Source organism: Callithrix jacchus, chromosome 7, assembly GCF_049354715.1.
Source record: "Callithrix jacchus isolate 240 chromosome 7, calJac240_pri, whole genome shotgun sequence".
Taxonomy (NCBI): domain Eukaryota; kingdom Metazoa; phylum Chordata; class Mammalia; order Primates; family Cebidae; genus Callithrix; species Callithrix jacchus.
In genome coordinates, this window is record NC_133508.1 from 150612595 (window position 1) to 150636764 (window position 24170).

Here is a 24170-nt window from a genome sequence, read left to right on the forward strand (position 1 = left end):
TCCCCAGATAATTCCAGTACTTCTGGAATAAGTAGGGTGTTATAAGTCATTTTAAAGAGTGAATTTCATTCAGCCAGAGATAGGAAGTGAGTCAGTTTTGAGTAGAGAATGACATAATGAGACTTACATTTTAGAATACTCAATAGCTGCTGTGTAGAGGGGCAAAAGCTGAAGTAAGATAAGTAATTGTTTTCTGCTGGTGGTTTCTTTTTTGTTTTTTTTTTTGTGATGGAGTTTCGCTCTTGTTACCCAGGCTGGAGTGCAATGGCTCGATCTCGGCTCACCGCAACCTCCGCCTCCTGGATTCAGGCAATTCTCCTGCCTCAGCCTCCTGAGTAGCTGGAATTACAGGCACGCGCCACCATGCCCAGCTAATTTTTTGTTTTTGAGTAGAGACGCATTTCACCATGTTGACCAGGATGGCCTCGATCTCTTGACCTCGTGATCCACCTGCCTCGGCCTCCCAAAGTGCTGGGATTACAGGCTTGAGCCACCGCGCCCAGCCCGCTCTTACTTCTTTCTTTTACCTTGTTTTTTGCTTTTGCTTTAGCTTTGTTAAGTGTATTAGAGAGCCATTAAAAATGAAGAATTTAATAAATCAAGCTTTGGACAAACAGTAATATTAGGCATGGACTTAGATTATTTATGCATGCCTGTTAAAAATAACTACTCTGGCCGAGCGCGGTGGCTCACGCCTGTAATCCCAGCACTTTGGGAGGCCCAGGCGGGTGGATCACAAGGTCAAGAGATCGAGACCATCCTGGTCAACATGGTGAAACCAGTCTCTACTAAAAATACAAAAAATTAGCTGGGCACGGTGGCGCGTGCCTGTAATCCCAGCTACTTGAGAGGCTGAGGCAGGAGAATTGCCTGAACCCAGGAGGCGGAGGTTGTGGTGAGCTGAGATCGTGCCATTGCACTCCAGCCTGGGTAACAAGAGCGAAACTCTGTCTCAAAAAAGAAAACTACTCTGGGCTGGGCGCGGTGGATCACGAGGTCAAGAGATCGAGACCATCCTGGTCAACAAGGTGAAACCCCATCTCTACTAAAAATACAAAAATTAGCTGGGCATGGTGGCGCATGCCTGTAATCCCAGCTATTTGAGAGGCTGAGGCAGGAGAATTGCTTGAACCCAGAAGGTGGAGGTTGCGGTGAGCTGGGATTGTGCCATTGCACTCCAGCCTGGGTAACAAGAGCGAAACTCCGTCTCAAAAAAAAAAAGAAAAAGAAAATAACTACTCTGTGCCTGAGGCTCTACTTTGATATTTGACTCATGCTCAACTTCACTTCACCTTCTTCTAGTGTCAGATGCCTTCTGACATTTAATTATAGTTTCTCATGACTCAGATAGCTGAGAAAAAATATCATTTTTCAGTGGAAGATTCTTTTGAATTACTGAAAGCTTCTGCCTAAAAGATTAAAATTATTGGCAGTTCACAATAATCCGATTGCTTCAAACTTTGGAATTAGCCAAGTGTGGTGGTACGAACCTGTAGTCCTAGCTACCGGGAAACAGATGGGAAGATCTCTTGAGTCCAGGAGTTCGAGGACAGTCTGGCAATCTAGTGAGACCCTATCTCAAAAAAAACCAACTTTGGAGTTGTAAAAGTAGAAGATCTTTTGGAGCTTAAAGCAGAGAGGAAGAGGTAGTTTCAGAGCTTGAGGAGCTTCTAAGATCCCTGGGGAGAGGAGTCCCTTCAGAAAGCTGGAAGGCATTATATTAACACTGGATGTCTGGGGAGAAAGGGGGAAAGTACCAGGTTGTCTTTTCACATTTCTTTTCACTATTCTGTAAACTACCTTTTGTGTTTATTTACACATAATTCTTTTCTCTCTTTCTCCTTTTTTTTTTTTTACTTTTTAAAAAACAGTGCATTTGCCCAGTATAACATGGATCAGTTCACGCCTGTGAAGATAGAAGGATATGAAGATCAGGTAATAATTGCCTTTTAGATAGGCTATGCCTGGCAGATAGTAGAGATCCTGTTAATAGAAACCAAAGCAGATGTCTGAACCAGGTGCTGAATAAATCTGTCCTAGTTTTTATAGTTTTGTAAATATTCTACATGTTAGGATATTTTTCCTCTCTCTGATAATACTGTCGGTTTCTTTGACAAGAAAGGAGAGCAACAAAAACAGTGAAAATGGAAGGATTTGAGTCTTACAGGTTTTCCAGCTATCTTTAATTCTCCTTGATAAGAATAACAGCAGACATTATATTTAATGGAAAAACAGAGGCATTCCTCCTTAATTTAGCCTACTTATTACTTTAGTATTTTGGTGGTTGGGAGATGGGATGAGAAAACACTTTATGTATTTTTTTATTTTTGAACCATATGAATGTACTACCTGTTTTATATGCTAAGTGTAATGACCCTAAAGTTTCATAACGCCTCTGGGAAAATACGTGAAAAAATATACAAAAGTGTACATTAAAATTAATACAGCTATGTATAAAGTATACATATAGATATTAGAAACCAAGAAATGAAGTAATTATTAATATGGGAGATATTTTGTAGTACAAGTTGACTTATTCATAAATACAGTATTCTTAATAGCATGGGACTTGGTTGAAAATTAATATGAAAGAGAAATCTAACTAAATGAAAAATTAACTGCCTCAGAATTTTTATTGATTTGTTTCACAAAAGGCAATAAGAATTGTCTTTTTTACAAAGTTACTCATATTTTTAATTATTCTTTGGAAGGTCTTAATTACAGAGCATGGTGACCTGGGTAATAGCAGATTTTTAGATCCAAGAAACAAAATTTCCTTTAAATTTGATCACCTACGGAAAGAAGCAAGTGACCCCCAGCCAGAAGAAGTTGATGGAGGTCTGAAGTCTTGGAGAGAATCCTGTGACAGTGCTTTAAGAGCCTATGTGAAAGACCATTATTCCAACGGCTTTTGTACTGTTAAGTATCTGACTGCTTTGTTATCAGAGAATGTTATCTTGTATTTACCTTATCCTTTGGAGGCTTTGGCCTGCCAGACATCACTTCTTCTTAGTTATGCTCTCCTCTCCGCATTTTATTCCCTAAATCATTTTGGAAAGGGGTCTAAATAAATGGAATTTTTTTTTTCTTTTTTTTTTCTTTTCTTCTTTCTAAGGGTTTAGAAAAAAATGGAAATTTTTATACGGAAAATTTCTTTTTAAAATCTCAGTGCACCAAAAATTTAGATCCCGGTGTATTCTGTTTTCACATTTGACTACTTTTGAGAAATGCCTTACACCTATCAGAAAAAGGTCTTTGGTTTCTTTCTTTCTTTTTTTAAATTAATCTTTTTAATAATTTTTTTCTCATTTGTATTTGTACCCAGATCTAAAAGGTCTTTGGTTTGGACACGGGGAATAAGATGTATACTAAGATTGTTGATCGAGCTGCTGCTCATATTTATGGGTTTTTGATACAGACATTTTTACATAAAGCTACTTCTACATAGTTTAGATGTTTATATTAGGTAATCAAAACTATTAGAACTAAACAATTGGCTGGGCATGGTGGCTCATGCCTGTAATCCCAGCACTTTGGGAGGCCAAGTTTGGCTGATCACTTGAGGCCAGCCCAGTCATCAGGATGAAACCTTGTCTCTACTTAAAAAATACAAAAAGTACCCAGTTGTGGTGGCGTACAACTGTAATCTCAACTACTCAGGAAGCTGAGGCACAAGAATCACTTGAACCAGGGAGGTGAAGTTTGCAGTGAACTGAGTGAGACCACACCACTGCACTACAGCCTGGGCAACAGAGTGGGACTCTGTCTCAAAAAAAAAAAAAAAAAAAAAAGGATGTTTTTCTTTTTTTGATCAAGAGTAGTTTGATTTTCTTTTCTTTTGAGACAGAGTCTCACTCTGTCGACCAGGCTGGAGTACAGAGGCACTGTGTCAGCTCACCACAACTTCCATCTCCTAGGTTCAAGCAATTCTCCTGCCTCAGCCTCCCAAATAGCTGGGATTATAGGCGCCACCATCACATCTGGCTAATTTTTATATTTTTAGTAGAGATGAGTTTTTGCCATGTTGGCCAGGCTGGTCTCGAACTCCTGTCATCAGGTGATCCACCTGCCTCAGCTTCCCAAAGTGCTGGAATTACATATGTGAGCCACTGTGCCCAGCCTCTTACTACCTCTTGAGTGTAAAAATAGATAAATTTGGCTTTATCATGATTTTTCCTTTTTAAAAGTATGGTATATTAAGAAAAATATTCATTAAAATGTTTTTTATTTTTGCATTTATTTTTAAATTGACAAATAAAAATATAGTATGTACAACATGATGTTTTGAAATACATATACATTGTGGGATGGCTATATTGAGCTAATAACTTGGATTACTACACATATTGATTATTTTTTTGTTGTGAGAAAATACCTCAGCAATTTTCACTAGAATATTTTAAATATGCAATGATGATGAGTTACATGACAGTCTAGAATAAAGTTAGGAGCACCTACTTTGAAGCCTTACTAACTGATTTGAATTCTGGCCCTGCCAATTAATTAGTTGTATGACCTTAGGTAAATTACTTAACATCTCTGTGCCTCAATTCTCTGACTATCAAATGGAAATAATTGTTTTTACCTCATAGGATTGTTGTGAAGATTTAGTGAATTTATAATATATGTAATATATGCCTGGAACAGTGCCTGGCACAAAGTAAGCTCTAATAAATGTTAGATAAATGTTAGGCTGGGTGTCATTATGTTTTTTTGTTTGTTTTTGTTTTTGTTTTTTAAATAATGGAGAATACCCATTATGGTGGACTAGACAAGTACAGAATTCCTGTTTGGAAACCCGTATTGCAAAGGGGAGACATGACAGACTCCCATTTAGAAATTGACTTTTTGATCCTAAATATACTTTGAATTTATTGTTACCCAGTCAAAGTTTGTGACTGTACCCATTCTTAATTTGGAGACTTCCAGCATCAGATAGCCTTACTAGATATGAAATAAGCTACAGAAAGTTATGGAGTTGTTCTGATGGTGTCTGTTATGCATCAGTGTCCTATGTCTTCAGTCTGTAATTTCATCTCATTATTACCTATCACATTTTCTACATTGTCCCAAACATTTCTTATTGTACTCTGGCAGGCATCTAATCTCCCATGTTTTGTAAGGATTGACACTGACAGAAAATCTTTTTATATCTCTTTTCTCCATACTCAGAAGTCTTCCCTAATCGAATCTGAGGAAGAGGGTTTCTTACTCTTGATTTCATACTATCCTATGTACTTCAAGACATCTTCTTGGGACTTTGTTTTATCTTCTGATATATTTCTCTTTACCTAAGAAAAGATTTATTTCTCCTGTCCTTAAAGGTAATAAAAATCTTTCCTCAATCATAATTCCTGTAAGTTGTTTCTCTTTTTTTTTTTTTTTAAGGCAGGTCTTGCTCTGTTGCCCAGGTTCACTGCAGCCTCTACCTCCTGGGCTCAAGGGATCCTCCCACCTCAGCCTCCCAAGTAGCTAGGACCACACAGGTGCACACCACCACACCTGGCTAATTTCTCTCTCTCTCTCTCTCTCTCTCTCTCTCTCTCTCTCTCTGTGTGTGTGTGTGTGTGTGTGTGTAGATGGGGTTTCACCATGTTGCCCAGGCTGGTCTCAGACTCCTAGGCTCAAGTGATCCACCTGCCTCCACCTCCAAAGGTGCTGGGACTACAAGGCATGAGCCACCACACCCAGCCTATTTCTCCTTCTTTACCTGCCCTTTGCACCTTGCTCTTTCTTCCTGTCCACTTTTTCCCTTCTCTCATCTCTCTCTGCATCACCACCAGATCAGTGCACATTTCTTCCCTGGCTAGTGCCATTTCCTCTGTGTACTCCTGAATTTTTTTACTTTAGTCCCCATTCTACAGAAACTGCTCTCTGAGATTACTAATGGTTCCTGAGTTACCTGGTCAAGTTTTCTTTTCCTCATCCTTGCCCTCCGTATGGCATTTCACACTGAAGCCAGTCAGCTACTTCTAGAAATTATCTTTTACTTAGGCTGCTATATCAGCAAACGCTAATTATTATTTTTTTTTCTTTCTTTCTTTTTTTTTTTTTCTTTTTGAGATGGAGTTTTGCTCTTGTCGTCCAGGCTTTAGTGCAATGGCACAATCTCAGCTCACTACAACCTCTGTCTCCCAGATTCAAGCAATTTTCCTGCCTCAGCCTCCCTGAGTAGCTGGGATTACAGGGACCCTCTACCACACCTGGCTAATTTTTGTATTTTTGGTAGAGATGAGGTTTCACCATGTTGGCCAGGCTAGTCTTGAACTTTTGACCTCAGAAGATCCTCTGCCATGACCTCTCAAAGTGCTGGGATTATAGGTGTGAGCCACTGTGCCCAGCCCCCTAATTATTCTTTTTTTTTTTTTTTTCCGAGACAGTCTCACTCTGTTGCCAGGCTGGAGTGCAGTGGTACAATCTCAGCTCACTGCAACCTCCACCTCCCGGGTTCGAGCAATTCTTCTGCCTTAGTCTCCCAAGTAGCTCGGACTACAGATGGCCACCACCACACCAGGCTAATCTTTTGTATTTTAGTAGAGACAGGTGAAATCCTTTTCACCATATCGGGATGGACTCGATTTCCTGACCTAATGAGCCGCCGCTCCTGGCCTAATTATTGTTACTCTGTTTATACTGCATTCTTTTTTTCCCTACCTTTGTAAATGTAGGCATTCCCCCAAGGTTCACAGTAATTTGATACAGGTAAAGTAACATAGACTTTGGTGTCACAAAAACAGTGGGTTTGGATTCTGCCTTTACCACTTTCTGAGTAACCTTAGGCAAGAAGCCTTGTGAACTTTAACTTTCTCATCTGTAGATGATAACAATATATTTTATGAGATTATTGTAGGTAAAAGAAAATATATGTAGAAACGTATTTTGTGGACTATAAAGCACTATTTTTTTTCTTTCCCTTGGTGATTGCATTTCCATTCACCTCTCCCACACTAAGGAAGAGTTAGTGTTTCTGACTACTAACTAGACATCTCCATCTGTAGTTCCCGGTTTGTTAATGACACTACCATCTTTTTAGTCATCCTTTAAGTTCCTTCTTTCCTTTGCCCTTCATTTGCCATATACTGCTAGACTTCGATTGTATTTCTACATTCTGTATGCAGCTCTTCCTTTCCATGCCCATTAATACAACTCTGGCTTGTTGCCCAGACTAATCGTGTGGCATCCTAACCAAGCTTCAGCTTTCTTCTGTTTTATCTTGTATACCGGTATTGATTATTCTTAGTTCTAGTCATGTTTTGCTGTCTCTCCAATGCCTGTAGAATAAAGTCTTAAACTTCTACTTTACATCTACTATTACATGACCTAAATCTACCATTCTGTTTTGTCTTGCATTAGTCCACTTCACCACAAACCCTTTAAACCTGACGGAATTATCAGCGATTTCACTGAAGAAGCTCTCAGTTTTCTGCCTCACATTTATTCTCTGTCTCTGCTTATCAGAATCTCATCTGTCTTGTAAGACCCAGCCTAAATGGCACCTGCCTTGTACCCCGAACCAGGAGCAGTATTTCCCTCTGTTTTCATTGTATCACTGTCTCTGGTAGAACCTAGTATGTTCTGCTTTGTGTTCATATCCCATGAACACTATTGTGTTGTAAACTCATTTTATCTGATTCTTTGTCTCCCCCAAGGATTTAACACATTGCTTTTGTACAATGCATGTTGTTTAAACTAAATATGTGTTTGAAGTCTTAACTTTTTTTTTCTAAACAATAGGTTTATGCTAAAACTATTGATGTGCAACAGACTATTATTGCATGTATTGAAAGCCACCAGTTTCAGCCTAAAAACTTCTGGTAAGAAATAGATATTCTCTTCTATTTGTATCTCATTTATATAGGAAAGAAGCCAGCAATTGAGACTTGGTTTTTAATCCAGCTAGCTTGGAATAATTATTTAACTTACAGACTTCAGTTTCCCATGTATAAATGAAGGATTTAGACATTATTTAGATTTCTTACAATTCTAAGGCTTTATGATTATATTTTCCTTTAAACGTTACTCTTATTTTGAGTGGCAACAAGTGATTAGTAACGTGCCCAGTTGAAAATCTGAGTTTTACTTGGATTAGGGTTAATGCTGCTTGAGTTAATTGTATAACTCGGCAGCCTATTCATCTGATTTTGGAAGAGCCTCCTGTGAGCAGAATAGGCATGGTTTTCCATTTCAAGGGAAAAAAGGAAAAATTGAAGTCAAAATAACTTAGAAAAGGCTTATGGTCAGGCCACTTAGATCAAACTTATATTTGAGTAGACAGAGCTTTGAGTTTGCCAAACTGGAAATAATGCTTTCTTTTTTTTTCTTCCCCCTTTTTTTGTACCCCTCATTCCCAACTGCTGTACCCCAGTGGCAAATCACCTCTTTCTTGTGCTTATTGCTAATTCTGCAATGTTATATGTGTGTTTTAATAGGAATGGTCGTTGGAGATCAGAGTGGAAGTTCACCATCACACCACCTACCGCCCAGGTGGTTGGAGTGCTTAAGATTCAGGTGAGATTCCAACATGTTTATAGACTTAAAACTTCACATCTTTAAAACATGTACAAGTTGCTCTGGTATTAAATAAGGAACAAGTATATGTAGATGCAAAGGGAGATTGATGGCAGTGAGTAGAAATAGAAGTAGATTTCTTAGTTTTGCTCTTGTTGCCCAGGCTGGAGTGCAATGGCGCAGTTTCAGCTCACCTCAACCTCTGCCTCCCAGATTCAAGTGATTCTCCTGCCTCAGTCTCCCAAGTTGCTGGGATTACAGGCAGCGCACCACACCTGGCTAATTTTGTAATTTTAAGAGAGATGGGGTTTCTCCATGTTGGTCAGGCTGTTCTTGAACTCTCGACCTCAGGTGATCCGCCTGCCTCAGCCTCCCAAAGTACTGGGATTACAGGTGTGAGCCACTGTGCCCAGCCCAGAAGTAGATTTCTGATGCTGACGTCAGGGTAGACAGGCAGCTGAATAAGATCGCTTTTAACTCATTTGATGCCTATGTGGATTGAAATTTAATATCCTAGCAGAGGTTTGACTTTCTAAATTTAGGGTGGTTTAATTTTTAAGCCTCACTAACTCTAAGGTCAGAGTAGATACAGATAACTGAGAAGATCAGAACCTAATTGTACCTGTGTTATATTGTGTTAAGCTGTTCTTTAACAGCAATTACCAAGAGTTGTCTTTTTTTTTTTTTTTTTTTTTTTTGATGCAGAGTCTCGCTCTATCTTCCAGGTTGGAGTGCAGTGGTGGGATCTTGGCTCCCTGCAACCTCTGCCTCCCTGGGTTCAAGCAGTTCTCCTGCCTCAGCCTCCCAAGTAGCCAGGGTTACAGGTGTACACCACCATGCCCAGCTAATTTTTGTATTATTTTAGTAGACATGGATTTCACCATGTTGGCCAGGCTGATCTTGAACTCCTGACCTCAGGTGAGCCACCGTACCCTGCCAAGAGTTGTCTTTTTTAATGCTCTAATTTAATGAAGCGTATAGGTAATAAATTCTGTAAAAGTAAATCTGCTCTTTTCATATATACTTATAGCTTCCTGCAACAAGTAGCTCCTGGCCATAGGAGCATGCCCTACTCAGGTGAGACAGGCTGGTGTTGAATTCATAGCTCTTGGAGCAACCTTCAGTGATATGTAAGAGTTGGTAGAGAAATATGGCAGCCTCCTCAAGTAGGACAACTCTGAAGCATGTTGTATTTAGTTTTCCGGAGCTTAATGCCCACAGCCGTAACCTGCTCATAAATGTACCTGTAAGGCTTCCTCTCCGTATGTGTCTCACTTCTTCTGTCTCTGTTGTAGCTCTGTGGGATTTGCTCCCGAATAAACTACTTTTGCTCTAGTCTTTGTCTTAGGGTCAGCTTCTGGGAAGGTGCAGCATAAAACAGCATATCGTTCTGTTTCTGTTAACCAAATATGTTAGTAGCCTAACACTCTGGACCTTTTGTAACGATGGCGTCAGCATTAACTTCCTGTACCTGTGGTGTCAGCATTATAGTAAGGAAGCTTACCGTCAGTTTTATGTAAGTCAGTTTTATTTTGTTTCTAGACAGAAACAGCCATTTGTATTTTAGCCAGTGCAAACCTATGAAACGAGCACACATCACAAAGGGTGGTGATTTCTGGTAAGCAGTGTACAGACCAACATTTAAACCTTTTTAAGCACAGATTGATCACACTTTCAGGGAAGGCTTAATTTATTCACATATCTTTTAAATTTTGGAGTGAGAATTATTTGGAAAAGTCATTAAGATATTTAGCCTTTCAGGCTAGTCTATAGGCAAAAACATCATTCTGAAAAGGCAACAATTTCTGAGGATTTATGTTGATGGCAGTCATGTTGAAATTTGTATTAGTTAATTGAACCATTTTCATATTAGCAGATGAGACCTAGAATAGGTCTTAGAACACATATCATTTGAGCTTAATTTATTTATTGAAATGATGTGTCTCACTCTGTCACCTAGGCTGGAGTGCAGTGGTGCTTTCAGAGCTCACTGCAACCTCAAACTCCTCAACTGAATGATCCTCCCACCTCAGCCTCCTGAGTACCTAGTATTAGAAACACACACCACTGCACCTGGCTATTTTTACTTTTTTTACTTTTTTTTAGAGTCGGGGTCTCACTGTTGTCCAGGCTGGGTTAATTTCTAAACATTATATCATTAGTGTATTAGGTAATGAAATTAATATATTTTAGAATTTTTTATTGAGGTCATAAACAGTGAGACCTTACTGTATATTCTTTTCCATGCCCTAATTAAGAAACATAACAGAAGTTCAAACTAATTGCATGGTCTTTATTCTTGAACAAAATGAATGTGCTCTGTATAACCTCCTCTCTTCAGACGAGTTCTGAGAAATACGGAAGATCTTGTTTCTTCTATGGCCAGCTCTCTGAGTTGTTGTGTGTGGCTTTTTTTTAAATATCTCCCATCCTGTTTGTACTCATTCCCCTACCAGATGTTCTTTTTAATGAAAGAACGATCTAGTTTTTTAATAAAAAAAACAAAGCTGATATTTGAGTATGTCCTGCCTATATTTTAAATATTCTTATCTATTGAGATTTTAATCTTTATATGTCATCATCATTTAGCCTAGTGTTTTTTGCCCACATCTTTGCTGTTCTGATTTTACATGTAAGTATTAGTGGTTCTTATTATCGCCCTTCTTTTCCAATGGATTTTCATCTCGTTTCCAGTGGATTCTGGTCTCTCTCTGTTGCCCAAGCTGGAATGTAGTGGTGCAATTTCATCTCACTGCAACCTTCACCTCCTGGGTTCAGGTGATTCTCCTGCCTCAGCCTTCTAAGTAGCTGGGATTACAGGCACCTACCACCACACTCGCCTAATTTTTTTTGTATTTTTAGTAGAGACAAGGTTTTGCCATGTTGGTCAGGCTGGTCTTGACCTCCTGACCTCAGTGATCTATGCGCCTTGGCCTCCCAAAGAGCTGGGATTAAAGGTGTGAGCCACTGTGCCTGTTCTCAGTGGATTCTTATATTGCCTTTTTTTCTTTAACCTCTTAAAAAGCCAAAAGGGAAAACTTCAAGGTTTAGAGAGGGAATGGAAAGTCTAACTTCATCTGCCCATCTGGATAGAGCCAGCTGTTTGTCCCCATTAAAGAAGATATTTATGGCTGGGCGCGGTGGCTCATGCCTATAATCCCAGCACTTTGGGAGGCCGAGGCGGGTGGATCATGAGGTCAAGAGATCGAGACCATCCTGGTCAACGAGGTGAAACCCCGTCTCTACTAAAAATACAAAAATTAGCTGGGCATGGTGGCACATGCCTATAATCCCAGCTAGTCGGGAGGCTGAGGCAGGAGAATTGCTTGAACCCAGAAGGCGGAGGTTGCGGTGAGCCGAGATCGTGCCATTGCACTCCAGCCTGGGTAACAAGAGCGAAACTCCGTCTCAAAAAAAGAAAAAAAAAAAGAAGATACTTATTTTTGTCCTTTAAGGATATGTAGGAGGTTCATGTTGTCCAGGGAAGTCTTTTTATCGCAAATAGGTTGGCTGTTATGCCCTTCTAATGATATCCACAAAGAGTCAGCCCCTGCTGACTGTATTTCTACCCAGATCAAGGAATTCCTAACTTTTTGACAAAACATAGCATTGGAAGGTATTACACATGTTGGGTAGCTCTGGAATTTGACCTAATTCAAATCCTGGCTCTTCCTCTTAACTCCCTATGTGAACATGGATAAGTTACTATGTAATAACTGCCTCAAAGCAAGTCTGATTCCTCAGCCTTGAAATAGGGTTAGTAGTAATCCACATCTCATAGTTTTTGTAATGATTAAATGAGGGAATATCAGTAATGGTGAAGTGTTTGCACAGTGTCTAACACAAAGTAAAGGCTTAATAACTAATAGCTACTACAGCTAAGATTACTAAGTAAGTGAAATGAAGTAAGTGAAGATTACTGTTCTTCTCTTTCCCTTTTCTGCTTTATCCCTCAAAACATTCTGTTTTGTTCAAGTATCTCCTGATAGCATAGACTAGATGTCTTAGTTTGTTTGGGCTTTTTTTTTTTTTTGAGACAGTCTCTCTGTTACCCAGGCTGGAGTGCCATGGCATAATCTCAGCTCATTGCAACCTCTGCCTCCCAGGTTCAAGCAGTTCTCCTGCCTCAGCCTCCTGAGTAGCTGGGATTTCAGGTGCCTGCCACCACACCTGGCTAATTTTTCTGTATTTTTAGTAGAGATGGGGTTTCACCATGTTGGCCTGACAGTTTTTGAATTCCTGACCTCAAGTGATCCACCTACCTTGACTATGATTACAGGCATGAGCCACTGTGCCTGGCCTTGTCTGGGCTATTATAACACAATACCTTGGACTGGGTAATTTATAAACAGAAGAAATTTATTTCTTACACTTCTGGAGAGTAAGAAGTTGAAGATCAAGGTGCTGCTAGATTCAGTGTCTGGCGAGTTCTGTTTCTCACAGGTGACACCTTATGCATTCTCATGTGACGGAAGGGGAAAACACTGTGTCCTCATGAGGTAGAAGAGTGGTAAAGGAGCTTGACTGAACCTCTTTTAGAAGGACACTAATCCCATGAAGGCTTCACCTTCATGACCTAATCACTTCCCAAAGGCCCCTCCTCTTAATACTATCACATTGGGTATTAGATTCCAACGTAAGAATTTTGGGAAGGCACCAACATTCAGATCATAGCACTAGATAAATAGCATTACCTGGACTATTGTTCTAGCATTATGGCTCTAATATCAGCTACTTCCATTTTATTTTCTTCATGGCACAAGTGTAATCTTTCTAAAACATTCCTTTTCCTATGTGTCACCTATAATAGGATAATATCTGAGTTCTTTTTTCCCCTAAGATGGGGGTCTTGCTATATTGCCCAGGCTGGTCTTAAACTTCTGGCCTCAAGTGATCCTCCCATCCTAGCCTCCTGAGTAGTCTGAATTCTTAACATGGTTTATAAAGTGTTTTGTTCTTCACAGTCTATGGTCTCCAACCTCATAGCAAAGTCTCCTGCAGCACTCCTTTTTTATACATGTTCATATGCAGTGAGTTCTTTGTTCTTCTTTAAACTAAACCAGTTACACTCCATTCTATTACTTCTTTTTAATCTCCTTGGTAGATATCCTTCTCTACTTTGTCCACTTAGGTAACAACTGCTTCTTTTAAGATCCTATTCAAATGCATAAAAGGATACCCTTATCCTATTCTGTATGACCAGTTAGTAGCCTTGTCAAGGTGACTAAACCTATCTTTTAAATTGCCAAAACTTGGTGAACCTAAAATGTCAATGATTTGTCTGTCTCCTCCTTTTTGCTAATTGTTTTCATAATTATAGCCCTTCACTTTATTCAGAACTACTTTTATCTTTTTAAAAATATCTGCTTTACCAATAAAATATTTGTTTTCTGTCCATCTTTAACCATCAATTAGACTTTTCCTGTATCTAGTCAGATCTGCTTACCAAAGTGGAGAAATGTGCTAGATATTAGGTATTAGGATCCATTAAAACTCCTTGGTTTTCACAGAGAAAAGCTAATGTTTAATGACTTTAATTATTTTAATATTGTTAAGAGTGGGCTCTTACTTACCTTTGTATTTGCAGTGCCTAGCACAGTGCTTAGACTGTGAAAAGCACATAACAAATGTTTGTCGAACTTAATAATCAGTTTTCCCTACTAAGGAAAAAGCATTCTTAATGTTCTGTGGATTAATTAACCATCATTGTGAATTACCACTAGTTATATTAATTATTTGTTCAGCATTGATAAAATGGCTCATCGTCTTAAAGATAAAGCATGGATTTCTGTCCTAAGTAACAGGTTTCTCTATGAACTTCCCCTAAAAATGCTCAAACATTGTCTCCCACAGGTTCACTATTATGAAGATGGCAATGTTCAGTTGGTCAGTCATAAAGATGTACAGGATTCACTAACTGTTTCGGTGAGTATGGAATAGTGTCTGGCTGACTCATGTCTCGTTTTTCTTTAAAAAATTAGTTTTGATCCTGAATGCTGATTCTGCCAGTAGAAATTCAGTTTGCTTTTAATGATTCGATTTTGGCCACTTCTGTTAATGCCTCTTATCACCAACTGGCATAGTTTTTGACTCAAAATATTGATTATGGCTTTAGACAAATGTCCTTCTTAGTCACTTTCTCTCAATTGTAAGAGTTACTCAAGGAGAGCAATACCTTCAATCAATAAATACCAAGAGCAAGGGAAGTTTACCAAATTACATGCTATAGGGCTGCATTTGTATCATTAGAGAAACAACATTTTTAGGAGTATTCAGTTAGAATGTTTTATGGTTTGTTGTTGTCATTTTATTTGAGACAGGGACTCACTGTGCCCAGGTTGGAGGGCAAGGAAGGACATGATCATAGCTCACTGCAGCCACAAGCTTCCAGGCTCAAGTGATCCTCCCAAGTAGCTGGGACCACAGGCACATGCCACCATGCCCAGCTCATTTTTTTATATTTGTGAGAGATGAGGTCTCTCTGTGTTGCCCAGGCTGGTCTAAAACTCCTAGACTGAAGTGATCCTCCTGCCTCAACCTCCCAAGGTACTGGGATTACAGGTGTGAGCCACCATGCCTGGCCAATATTTTTTCTGTGCCTTGAAAGAAGAGACATAATTTGTTCTTTTTTCTTCTTCTTCTTCTTCTTTTTTTAGATGGAGTCTCGCTCTGTCGCCCAGGCTGGAGTGCAGTGGTGCAATCTCCACTGACTGCAACCTCCACCTCCCAGATTTAAGCACTTTTCCGCCTCGGTAGCTGGGATTACAGGCACATGCCACCACACCTGGCTAATTTTTTCTTTTTTCTTTTTTTTTTTTTTTTAGTAGAGACAGGGTTTCACCATCTTGGCCAAGCTGGTCTTGAACTCCGAACCCACCTCATCCTCCCAGAGTGCTGGGATTACAGGAGTGAGCCACCGCACCTGGCCCAAGACATGATTTGTTCTTATATTTCTTTTGTAGTCTCATTACTTCTTTATATTCTTAGAAGTTATTGAATACCCACAAAGAGTTTTTGTTTAGGCATCATATCTATGAATATTTATCTCACTAAAAATTAAAGCTAAGAAGTGTTGACCGGGTGTAGTTGGCTCACACCTGTAATCCCAGCACTTTGGGATCCCAAGGCAGGTGAAGGCTTAAGCCCGGGAGTTCAAGACCAGCCTGAGCAACATGGTGAAACTGCATCTCTACAAAAAAATTTATAAAAATCAGCTGAGTGCCTGTAGTCCCAGCTACTTGGGAGGCTGTGGTGGGAGGATAACCTAAGCCTAGGAAGGTTGAGGCTACAATGAGCCAAGATCGTGCCACTGCACTCCAGCCTGGGGGACAGAGTGAAACCCTGTCTCAAAAACAAACAAATAAATAAAACTAAGAAGTATTAAAAATAAAGATAAATGCATATATGTTAATAAGTAACATCTTTGTAAATCTATTTTTGAAATCCAAAGAAAAAAATAGAAGAATGACATTAGTCTGTGTCTTAAATTTTGTCACGTCTGGCTTATTAAAAAGATGGCTGAAACTTCATCTCAAAAAACAAACAAACAAAAAACAACCAATATCACAATATTGGTTGTTTTTGTTTTTTGAGATGAAGTTTTATTCTTGTTGCCCTGGCTAAAGCACTATCTCAGCTCACTGCAACCTCCACCTCCCAGGTTCAAGCGACTCATCTACCTCAGCTTCCCGAGTAGTTGGGAGTACAGGCGTGTGCCACCACGCCCGGCTAATTTTTGTATTTTTAGTAGAGACAGGGTTTCACTGTGTTGGCCAGGCTGGTCTCAAACTCCTGACCTCACCCGCTTCAGCTTCCCAAAGTGCTGGGATTGCAGATGTGAGCCATTGCACCTGGCCTCTGCTTCATACATTTCATTAGCCCTCTAAGTAATAAAGTCATCATACATCATGTAGTTTCTAGGAAATTACATTATATACACATTACAGAGTAAGAGGGAAACAGGCAAATAACTTTGTCTTAGTATTAGTGTGAAAGTAAAGGCCACGTGCCGTGGCTCTTACTCTTGTAAATCTCAGTACTTTGGGAGGCCAAGGCAGGCAGATCACGAGGTAAGGAGTTTGAGACCAGCCTGGCCAACACAGTGAAACCTTGTTTCTGCTAAAATTTCAAAAATTAGCTGCACGTGGTCGCAGGCTCCTATAATCTCAGCTACTTGGGAGACTGAGGCAGGAGAATCGCTTGAGTCGGGAAGGCGAATTGCAGTGAGCCGAGATTGTGCCACTGCACTCCAGCCTGTGAGACAGAGCTAGACTCTGTCTCAAAAAAAAAAGGGCCGGGCGCGGTGGCTCACGCCTATAATCCCAGCACTTTGGGAGGCTGAGGTGGGTGGACCACGAGGTCAAGAGATCGAGACCATCCTGGTCAACAAGGTGAAACCCCGTCTCTACTAAAAATACAAAAATTAGCTGGGCATGGTGGTGCGCGCCTGTAGTCCCAGCTAGTTGGGAGGCTGAGGCAGTAGAATTGCTTGAACCCAGAAGGTGGAGGTTGCGGTGAGCCAAGATCGTGCCATTGCACTCCAGCCTGGGTAACAACAGCGAAACTCCATCTCAAAAAAAAAAAAAAAAAAAAAAAGTAGAAAATAGTTTGACCTTATAGTCTCTCTTAGGACCACTGCTGTGGACATTAAATCCTACCCTCTTCCCTTTAAAAAAAAAAAATCTGGGCAGGCGTGGTGGCTCACGCCTGTAATCCAAGCACTTTGGAGGCCAAGGCAGGCGAATCACCTGAGGTCGGGAGTTCAAGACCAGCCTGACCAACATGGTGAAACCCCGTCTTATTAAAAAAACTTAAAAAAAATCTGTTGTACTTAATGGTAACAGAAAGAGAGAGATTCATTTCATTTTATATTTGAGCCACATAGTACAAAATGTGATTGGCTAGTTTAACATCTTAAGTGGCAAATAAAGGATATGTGAGCTTATGGTATAACTGATGTGTCTGAGGGCATTGTTCACATCATTTTAACCAGAAATATTTTCAGGGCGTCAAGTTTTCAAGACTTGATGATGTCTTTTGGGTGTACTCTGTGGTACGAGCATGGTTTTTTTGGTGAAGACCTAATTTCAGAATCCATCTTTATCATTCAAAAACTGTAATTTGGGTCAAGAAAACAGAGGGTTCTGTTTTCTAATCTGCAAAATGGGGGTTATGATTATAACATAGTCTCTTCCATGGAGTCGTGAGAATCAAAGGAGATAGTGGGCATGGAAACACTCGGGAAACTAGAAATTGTTATACAAATGTTAGTTAAGATGGAGTTACTTTTCAGGATCTTACTGCTTACACATTTTAAAACATCTGATTTTTCCGCTTTTCCTTCCTCCATTAGAATGAAGCCCAAACTGCCAAGGAGTTTATTAAAATCATAGAGAATGCAGAAAATGAGTATCAGGTAAGAAGATTTGGAGCTTATTTTTCTAGATCTACTATCTTACTATTTTGCTGTTAACATAGTTAGGCCTCCCTGTGTCCTTTAATGTAAATATACATGCTCTTCAGTTTTACTAAATGTGGAGACTTTGCAGACCTTCCAATTTGGCATTCTGCTTACAATCAGGGTTTCAGGATTGCTTGGGACTGTAGCTCTAGTTTTAGAAATAATATAGGTGAGCTTCTCGACCTACTTTAGAGGTTGGAGAGGAGCTCACTGAAAATAATATATCCTGTCTATCCTTCATAGGGGACTCAAGCATATCCTTTGACTGTAGCGTTACTTTCCTGTTCACAATCAGCCTCATTTCTGTTCAAGCAACTCATCTTCAATTATCTATTGCAGACAGCAATTAGTGAAAACTATCAAACAATGTCAGATACCACATTCAAGGCCTTGCGCCGGCAGCTTCCCGTTACCCGCACCAAAATCGACTGGAACAAGATACTCAGCTACAAGATTGGCAAAGAAATGCAGAATGCTTAAAGGCTGAATGTAGAATTCTCCAGTATGCAGAAAGACAAGGATTCAACGTGTGGTCATATAATAAATAAGTGATTTATAAACAAGAGTGATATTTTGCTAGGGCTTTCAAAGTTAACCAGTTTTCTAGCCTCAAGGAATACTGTTGAACCAATAGCATTGTCTTGATTCTTTTGTGTTCTCTGCCTTGTAATCTTCTGTTATTGCTATATCTACATGTAAATGTTTTTTTGTTGTTGTTGTTAATTCTGCCACATTTAATGTTGGAGAGAGAAAGATGTATCCTAGAGACATTTTACTGTTTAAAAAGGTTTCCTAGCCATGACCCTGTTACTGATGTAGACAAGGTATTATGGTCATTACTTTCTACCCCGTCCTTCCAAGCTCCAAGCACTTCTGGTACTTCAGTGGTTTTTACTGATCCACCAACACCTAAAAAGGCTATGCTACATCTATAGCTAAATGGAAGACACATTCATCCTTCTCCCTCTGCCTGCTTCGATCATCATTTATTGCATCTCATAACTGTAATTTTCCAAAGTTTGGATTGGGACTTTTCAAGTCCTTTTTGGAGGGTAAAGGAAGTGCCAGCTTCTCTGGGGAACTTGTTTTTAAATCCAAAGACTTGAACCACATTCCCTGCACATGAACGTGTTTGCTTTTATCCCTTCTCTTATTGTCTCCTTCCCATTTTAGTACCATTGTAGTTATAGATATCTGCATTTTTAGAAGGGTTTTACCCATTTATTTTTTTTAAACATTCAAGAACTGCTGACGTACTGTGGATATAGAGTATAAAACTTGAAAAATGCAGATGTTGAAGGAATAATAGGTATCTTGTGCTTTAATACTTTATGGCAGGATTGTACTATAAGCAAATGAATTAAACAGCTATGTAAATCACAAACAAAAACTAAAAATGAACCAAAGTGAAAAGGATAACTTCCAGGCAGTATCTTTCTATTGTAACCTGTTATTTAAGGAAATACTAGTGATTTCTTCTAAATAGGATGTAAAACTTATTTCAAATTACTCTTCCTCTGTCCTGCCTGCCAAGAACTCAAGTGTAACTGTGATAAAATAACCTCTCCCAGGTATATTGGCAGGTATGTGTGTAATCTCAGAATACACAGGTGACATAGATATGATATGACAACTGGTAATGGTGGATTCATTTACATTGTTTACACTTCAATGACCAGGCCTTAAGGGAAGGTCAGTTTTTTAAAAAATCAAGTAGTGTCTTCCTACCTATCTCCAGATACATGTCAAAAAAGAAAGGTGTTTGTGCTTCAGTTTTGTTTTTGCTCAGTAATATAGTCAAGCAACAGTTTGTTTCCCAGTGACCCATTGAGCTGTGTATGCATTTTTATTTCAAATAAAATATATTTGTATTATTTGTCATTCATACTATCCATCCATACCACACTATCTTCTGTATCAGGTAGTCTAATAGAAATATACCTGTTTTGTTCTAAAATTGTCTGAGCTCTCCTTTTTGATTCATCACTTCAGCCTTTGTTCTCAAGGTAAGATATTCAGCTGTATTGGATCTTATTTGCTGAGAATGTTTAGGGTTTCTGAAATTGGTTTTTGCCTTCAACTATTATGGACTCAGTGAATATCCAAAGATTTGTAAAGGACAGCCTCTTTAAGTATGAGCAATATCTATGGATCATGCTGCTCTTCACTCAGAGACGACCTGTTTTTCAAAGGGAAAAATGTAGTTGTCTTCTGGACCTGTCATTCAGAAAGCAAGGCCCAAGTATGGTCGTAGTCACTAGGCAGAGGTAGAAATGAAAGAATCCCTGCCTTAAACTTGCTAATATTTCACATTGGGTTATCTCAAAATGCTGCTTTCCTCTCCTTAGCTGACCTAGCTACAGACTTGTGGGAGAGGCTTTTTTTTTTATCCTGGTTCCCCAAAAAAGAACCAGAGGGAGTTTTGTGCTTCTTGTACTCCATCCAAGGCCAGTTCAAATTCCCACCTTTTTGAGAAACACTTAGCTGCATTCCATTCTACTTGTAATGCAAATAGATTCAAACATTCTTGCTTTTAATTTATTAACTCTCTCATCTTGCCTTCAGGCTATCCCATTGATTCCTTAGCTTAGACTTCAAAAAAAAATCTCTTAACCCCTTGACTATCTAAAGTTGTTACTTGCATAATTGGGAGGAAATCAACCCTCTGACCAAGTCTGGCGACACTCCCCGCTACCACCTTCTTAACCTCCCTTAGCAGAAATATTTGCTTGAATTGTATTTGTTTTATCACAAGCTGCTGAAATCAGCCTGTTGTACCCTAGGGCAAAGATTTCCCAGCCATCTGGAAAAGAGTTTTTTGTGGAGCCTCCCTCCTGTATTTGGTTTGAAATGGCACTGCTGAAGACTTTCATCTGAGCCTCAGTGGTTATCCCTCTATTGCTTTCCTAGTTCCAATGCCTGTTCTCTTTTATAAGCTAAGACTTTGGTGCTGGACTCATCTAGGTTTATGGGATACTTGGCAAACTTTTGGCATATTCTCTTCAAACTCAAAGAATGATAAATATTTGAATGCCAACTTGTGAATTTACAATTATCTATAAAATTACCAAGTAAACCAAATACTTGTGACCATTTTCTCATTTTTCAGCTACCTTCTATGAAAAATCAAAGGGAGATTAGTAATTACAGAACAAAGCTGGATTGTCCTGTAGTTTAAACTGAGCTAACTTAAATTTCTCCTTTGAACAGATAAGGTATATATAAAGGCACAGGGTATAAGCTCTCTGAGCACAAAAACAAATCTCACATCTCTTGAAATCCAAGGTATCAAAAAGCATTCTGTTAAGTATAAGCATATACAGTTGATTCTGGTTATTCAGCATGGTTAGGTTCTGTAAAGTCACTTTGAATACTGACAGTGAATACTGTAACTCATTCCTCAATTACGTTTTTTTGTTTTGTTTTATTTTTCTGAGAGGAGTTTCGCTGTTGTTACCCAGACTGGAGTGCAATGGCACGATCTTGGCTCACTGCAATCTCCGCCTTCTGGGTTCAAGCAATTCTGCCTCAGCCTCCCGAGTAGCTGGGACTACAGGCATGCACCACCATGCCCAGCTAATTTTTGTATTTTTAGTAGAGACAGGGTTTCACCTCGTTGACCAGGATGGTCCCGATCTCTTGACCTCGTGATCCACCCGCCTCGGCTTCCAAAGTGCTGGGATTACAGGCTTGAGCCACGGTGCCCAGCCCTCAATGAAGTTTAACAGGAATTTTCCCTGTAAATTCTTGTGCTTAGGAACATGGGACCACACTTAAGCACTACACTTGGTGGCCATTTTAAGTAGTGAAATCACCAGCAAAAGCACAAGAATTCAGCAAGTGTGGCACTAGATAGACCATGGAAAGGGCACTTTACAAGGGCTGAAGCCAGAAAGCAGGGCACTGTGTGGGACCTCAACTGGGAACATCCACATTGGACAAAAGTTTTTCACCACTCTGTGTGTCCATGAATGACCACAAAGGCACTACATGTATTGATTTGGGGATTACAAATACATTTTAGTGAGTAGGTGAATTTGCAGGTAGGATCAAAACTACACTTGCCACAGCCTCTCTTTTGGTTTATGGTAGACTGGCCAGTCAGTATTTCAATTTTCTGGGAGGGCCAAGGGTTTATTCCAGTAACACTGTTGGCCAGTTAACTTTCAGACTGCCTTCAACGTATGCCTAAATCAACCTTATTTCTTTTAAGTAAGGTAGATTCATGTAAATGTAGATGGATTTAAGGAAGGAATCAAGGAAGTGAAACTTGAGCTGGATGTGAAAGGTGAGAAAGGAGGCAATTTTAGACATCTACAACAGCGTGTGTGAAAATGTTACTGGAAAGGGGTCCTGGGTCCCATGCAGGAAAAGAATTAGGGGTGAGTCCATAGAGTAAAGTGAAAGCAAATTTATTAAGAAAGTAAAGGAATAAAGAATAGCTACTCCATAGGCAGAACATCCCCAGGGGTCTTTCATGGTCCCCTTTTATGGTCATTTCCTGATTGTATGCTGAACAAGGGGTGAATGATTCATGAGTTTTCCAGTAATGGGGTGGGCAGTTCCCAGAACTGAGGCTTCATCCCCTTTTTAGTCTGTATTGGGTAACTTCCTGATGTTGCCATGGTATATGTATACTGTCATGGTGCTGGTGGGAGTGTCTTTTAGCATGCTAATGTATTATTACTACCGTATAATGAGGCGTGAGGATGGCCAGAGGCCACTCTCCTTGACATCTTGGTTTTGGTGGGTTTTAGCCAGCTTCTTTACTGCAACCTGTTTTATTAGCAAGGTCTTTATGATATGTATCTTGTGCTGACCTCCTGTTTTATCCTGACTTAGAATGCCTAACCTCCTGGGAATGCAGTCCAGTAGGTCTCAGTCTCATCTTACCCAGCCCCTGTTCAAGATGGAGTTGCTCTGTTCAAATGGCTCTGACAGTAACAATTAGAACCCCATGTGAAGTTGATTTTTCTGGATAAAACTTGTTTAGAGAAGTTCTATCGTAAACAAAGCCACATGCATCACATTTTACCCAAGTTTTTACTATACTGCAGCTTTTTGTGTACGTTTTGAGAATATCCAAGAGAAGTCTGACCAGAGAAGAGAGTAGATTGTATCCAAGAATAATATGGATTTAGATTTGCTGGTCAGAATGGAGCCAGACATTCAGTTTGAGTATAGTAGATGGTAAGTTTTTGAGATGGCAAGTAACAAAGCAATTTTGAGGAGTTCACCCTCTCTACTCTTCTGGAACCTCATCAGGACACTGAGGGAGAAAAAAAGGTAACATCTTTGGCTACTTTTCTAGTTTTTTCCTCTACTTTGCATAATCCGTTTCTAAAACAATGTTTTCCTCTGCTCTATTTTCCGCATCCCTGTAGCTTTGGTTCCCACTGACTGTGTTTCCTGTTGCTAAAGCCTGTTATTCCTGGCTTCAGTTGGTTGTTGGCCTGCTAGAAGGTACAAGGGTAGCCCAGCTGGAGTATGATCTGGGTTCTGGACTTCCTTTAATTCCTTAGATTGAATGTGTGGCCTCCTGCTGGTAACTGCTATGGAGAACACCACTAGCTTTGATTTATTTGAAAGTGATATATTTGACTTAAAACTTTTTAGTATAACTTAGCTTGTCCCATTCTAGTGTGTGTGTGTGTGTGTGTATTTCATTCTGCGAGAAAAAAAAAATAGATGCAAAGGCTTGTTATTGTAGCCCCACCGCCTTTAATTTGTCTATACAGTCTCGTGAAACAACTGCTCCTCTCTTCATGGTACTGCCACTATTAACCACTTACTGCCTAACACAACAGTCCCTTACGCTGAAGATGCTAGCGTTTTGATGACTGGGGCCACCTTATATACTAGTAAAAAAATAAAGAGCAATACAGACTGAAATGCAATTAAGGGCCCAAATATGTGGCTCAGGGGTAAGGGTCACCAGCCTTTCCACATAATGAAGCCGGTGTGGCCGAGAAAAGCAATGACTGTTCTGGCAGAGCCCCTTGTTCCTCCCTCCCACACGTACACACCTTTATCTCAGAGACACTGGGTTCTTTTCCCTAAACTTCTTTGACTCTTAGGCCAACTACGTGCGTCTGAAAGCCCAAGAAGGGAAAATGGGGGAGGGGGCGTGTCGCCCGCTACCACGGGTTTCTGTCCCTGGAAGGCTGGGGGAGGCTGGGGGAGGCGCTGGATGAGCTTCCTC

The 24170-nt window shown here is 39.8% G+C and overlaps 1 protein-coding gene across 1 annotated transcript in view; it reads left to right on the forward strand.

Moving 5' to 3' along the window:
* Positions 1–19925, forward strand: part of CAPZA1 (capping actin protein of muscle Z-line subunit alpha 1) — a 50535-nt gene extending 30610 nt beyond the window's left edge. The window contains exons 4-10 of the mRNA XM_002751230.7: positions 1872–1935; positions 2712–2918; positions 7735–7814; positions 8430–8508; positions 14362–14433; positions 17861–17923; positions 18308–19925. Of these exons, the coding sequence (XP_002751276.2) occupies positions 1872–1935; positions 2712–2918; positions 7735–7814; positions 8430–8508; positions 14362–14433; positions 17861–17923; positions 18308–18448 (706 nt within the window). The 3' untranslated portion in view covers positions 18449–19925. The remainder of the gene's footprint in view (positions 1–1871; positions 1936–2711; positions 2919–7734; positions 7815–8429; positions 8509–14361; positions 14434–17860; positions 17924–18307) is intronic.
* The last annotated feature ends 4245 nt before the right edge of the window (positions 19926–24170 follow it).